General features: G+C 39.5%; 2 protein-coding genes across 2 annotated transcripts; one reads left to right on the top strand and one right to left on the bottom strand.

The window, feature by feature from the left end:
- Window positions 1-402: 402 nt before the first annotated feature.
- On the top strand, window positions 403-1,285 carry LOC113463574. The gene has a single exon (XM_026809508.2). It carries the CDS (start codon window positions 423-425, stop codon window positions 1,110-1,112), a length of 690 nt encoding a protein of 229 aa, XP_026665309.1. The 5' UTR covers window positions 403-422; the 3' UTR covers window positions 1,113-1,285.
- Window positions 1,286-2,664: 1,379 nt separating this feature from the next.
- On the bottom strand, window positions 2,665-3,742 carry LOC103700749 (cyclin-dependent kinase 11A-like). Its single transcript, XM_008782621.4, has one exon. The coding sequence runs from the start codon at window positions 3,708-3,710 to the stop codon at window positions 2,916-2,918; it is 795 nt and encodes a 264-aa protein (XP_008780843.2). The 5' UTR covers window positions 3,711-3,742; the 3' UTR covers window positions 2,665-2,915.

Genomic DNA, 3,742 nt, shown 5'->3' with positions numbered 1-3,742 from the left:
GAATTAGGGTTCGATCATAAATAACATAGTGGAACTGAATTAGGTTGGGCTTCTTTCTTTTGTTTTTTGAGTAGAAAAACAGTTTGATGAAGCCTTCCAATAGTCAATTGAGCCCATCCGCAAGGGCATCCATATCAAGCTCAAGAGCCATTATGTCCACTTCACACCATACCAAACCTAGTGGCAACATTCCATCCATGGACTAAATTTTGTTGGCCCCACCATATTTAAATTGCCATGCCATTATTAATTTCACGATAGATAAGGATTGCTCATGATATAGATTTGATGAATATATCAGGATATCTAAAATAAAGATCTTGTTAGTCGCTTCCTCCCCTCCCTCCTTGCAAACTATAGTCTATATATTGGTAAAATTCACAACCCTCTCTTCTTGTAATAGCAAAGCATTGTCTAGAGATATGGCACTGAAGGTAGCACTTTATGTTGTGTTGATATCGACAATGGCTCTTCACAACAATCTTGGAGCAAGAGGTGAAGACCTAATACATCATGACGGTCCTCTTCCAAAAGTTGAAGGCTTGAGTGAAACCAGAAGGATCCTCCGCAAAGTTCCTACTGGCCCAAACCGACGACACAATTTTAAATCTCCTCCTCCTCAAATAGCTAAAGGTTGGAGTGGAACCGTTGGGATCCTCCATGAAGTTCCTAGTGGCCCAAACCCGATACAGAATCTTATTGCTCCTCCTCCTCAAATAGCTGAAGGTTGGAGTGGAACCGTTAGGATCCTCCATAAAGTTCCTACTGGCCCAAACCCACTACATAATTTTATATCTCCTCCTCCTCAAATAGCTAAAGGTTGGAGTGGAACTTTTGGGATCCTCCATCAAGTTCCTAGTGGCCCAAACTCGATACAGAATCCTATTGCTCCTTCTCCTCAAAGAGCTGAAGGTTGGAGTGGAACCATTGGGATCCTCCAGGAAGTTTCTAGTGGCCCAAACCCGATACAGAATCCTATTCCTCCAACAGGCGGAGGTGGGGGTGGAACCAATGGAATAGTTCCTACTGGTCCAAAGTCGCTACACATTAAAACTTCTCCGACTGCTAGAGATGGGGGTGCAACCAATGGGATCTTGCAAGCTAGTCCTTGAGGCTGCGACTTAAATCATCATCCTCTTTCAAATAATCAAAATGCTGCTATATGCTCGCATGAAGTGATGCATAATAACGAAAGCTGTTGCAAGCTTTTGGTTGGTGTATGCTAAAAAGGCTTATAAAGGATACATTTCAACTTTTTCTGTTCTTCCTTCCTGATTGAAAACTCTACAAGATGTGTTATGCCTACGATCTTGGGTATGTGAAATTAGCCAATATAACATAAGCCTTATAACCCCTTCCCTGCTAAAACTGTTTCTTTCCTTCGTTTTCTTCTACCTTCCTTTCCTTTCTTCTTTTTTTTTTTTTCCTTATTGCTCCCTTTATTTCTTTTTTCCTTTTTCTTCTTGTTTCTCTTTTCTTTCAAATTCTTTCCTTTCTTTCTTTTGCTTCTCCCAGTATTTATTTCTTTACTTCTTCTTCTTCTTCTTTCATTTCACTTTTCATTTTTCTTGATATTTCCTTCTTTTCTTTCTTTTCTTTTTCTTTTTCTTCTTCTCTTCCTATATGGATAGTTTCAGACTCCTGACCCTATCTCGGTCCTATTTTCTCATGGAAATAGGATGGGATGGTTGGGATATCCTCCATTCCATCAAAATTTAAAATCTTGCAAAATATTTCCTTAAAGAAGAACTTGCAGTGGATAGTAATAAGACAACCAAGTAGTAACTACTGCAGCATGTTGACTTCTACATATTTATTATATAACAAAATTTAAATAAAAAATTTATAAATCCAATTATCTATCACTTAATATATTTTCATTAAATTTTCTTTATTTTACTCATTGTCATAAAACATGAGAACTTCTGACAAGCTTTTTTAATGACAATAGCATTTCTTTAACGGTTATGACAAAGATACGATGGGTGAGTGATATTTGAGAGATTGCTACCCTCATTTTGTAACTCATTGCGTACAGACGTTTCTTAAAAAGTCTATGTATCACAAAGATTTGTGTGAATCTCACCAATCATCTCATAATAACTAGATGGAGGGATTTTTCATTTGTGCAAACTTAGGAGCCCTTGATATTATTGTTTCATGAAGCATGCACTGAATACTTCTTATCCTATCTTGTTACAACATAAAAAAGGTGAACAGCTCTTCTGAGTCCGCAGAGGGATAAATAAATATAATCTTATCTCTATATGCAGAGAAGCTATTTTCATATTTTGAACCTATGATACACCGATCATAATGAAGCAACCTTATGCACCAAAGCATATCCTCATCCGATGACAACCTTAGATAATAAATTTTTCTTTTACATATTAATATAAGTTTATAGTAAAGAGCGGACCTTTTATTGGATATATGATGGGTGGATATGATTCCACTATTTGCAAAAATATTTGGCATTAGTTTTTTTTTTTATGTCAGCAAATTTCATTATTTCCAATAGGAATTATTTAAGCTATCTAATGAACCAGCCTAATTCAAAGAGGAGGAATAATTAATTTATGACACTGATCCTACTCTCCTCAAAAAAGAAAACAGATCCATCTGTTAAATAGAAGTTACTTCTGATAACCCAAAAAAAATCAATTTGCAAACTTATGGGAAGCCTTTATTTTTCTGGGGTCCATTCTGTCTGTGAAAAAAACTACAGAAGCAAAAGGAGGAACATGAAGAACCCCCCATATCTTTTTCTGAAATGCCTCTGAAATAAACAGAGAGCTCCAAATGTACAAGAGATCTCATAGGATATGGGGTTGTTTGTTCAATGTGGCTGGAGTTATACACCTTTGTTCTCTATCTTTTTGCACTACTGATGCTATATCTCTCTTCCTCTTTCCTCACCCATAACAAACTAGCATTCTTGCTTCAAGCCTCCTCTGCAGGTTGAACTTTGCAATGAAGTCCTCCGCCCTTCTATTCAATTCCTCTGCAGGCAAGCCCATCTCTTCCTCTTCATCCAATTCCTCACACTCTCTCTCCACCTCCTCCTCCTCCTCCTCCTCCTCAACTCCACCACCTTTCTCCTCTTCCTCCTCCTCCAATACCTCATCATCCTCTTTTGTCTCTCCTCCATCTGAAGGGTCCTCCTTCGCAGAACTCTCCTCCTTTAAGCTCTCTTCCTTCACACTCTCTTTATTCAGAGTCTCCTCCATCACGCTTTCCACCACCTTAACTTCACCACTAGGAAGCCTCTGAAGACTTTGCCTTCTTGCCACGTACTCTTCGTAGATATCAGGTGCCGGAGGGGACTTGGAGAGCTTCGACTCGCCGATAAGGAAGATGATGATGATGTTGGAGACTATGAACAAGCACTTGGGCCTGAAGATGATGGCACCAATGTTTGGGAGAGACACCAAGAAGAACTTCTTCATGCAGGAGAACATGTGAGGAAGCCAAAGGGGACTCGAGAGGAATAGAACAAGCATCACAACTGTGAGACAGGATTGAATGAATGTTGGGAGCAGTTGCTTCCCTCTGCACCTCTTCATGGCTTGGTGCTTCTCTATTTGAACTGGGTCCATAGCGCCAAGAGGATTGGAGATTGGGAGTGATGTGAGGTAGAAGTTAGAGAGAGAGAGAGAGAGAGGGAGGGGCTTGTGAGGAGTGGAGAGAGGTATGAGAAGGATCCACATCCGACTGAACAGAGGGCAATGCAGAGGGAGAG

Source organism: Phoenix dactylifera, chromosome 14 (assembly GCF_009389715.1).
Source record: "Phoenix dactylifera cultivar Barhee BC4 chromosome 14, palm_55x_up_171113_PBpolish2nd_filt_p, whole genome shotgun sequence".
Lineage (NCBI taxonomy): Eukaryota > Viridiplantae > Streptophyta > Magnoliopsida > Arecales > Arecaceae > Phoenix > Phoenix dactylifera.
The sequence above is the reverse complement of the archived record's forward strand: the minus strand, read 5'-3'. Positions and strand labels throughout refer to the sequence as shown.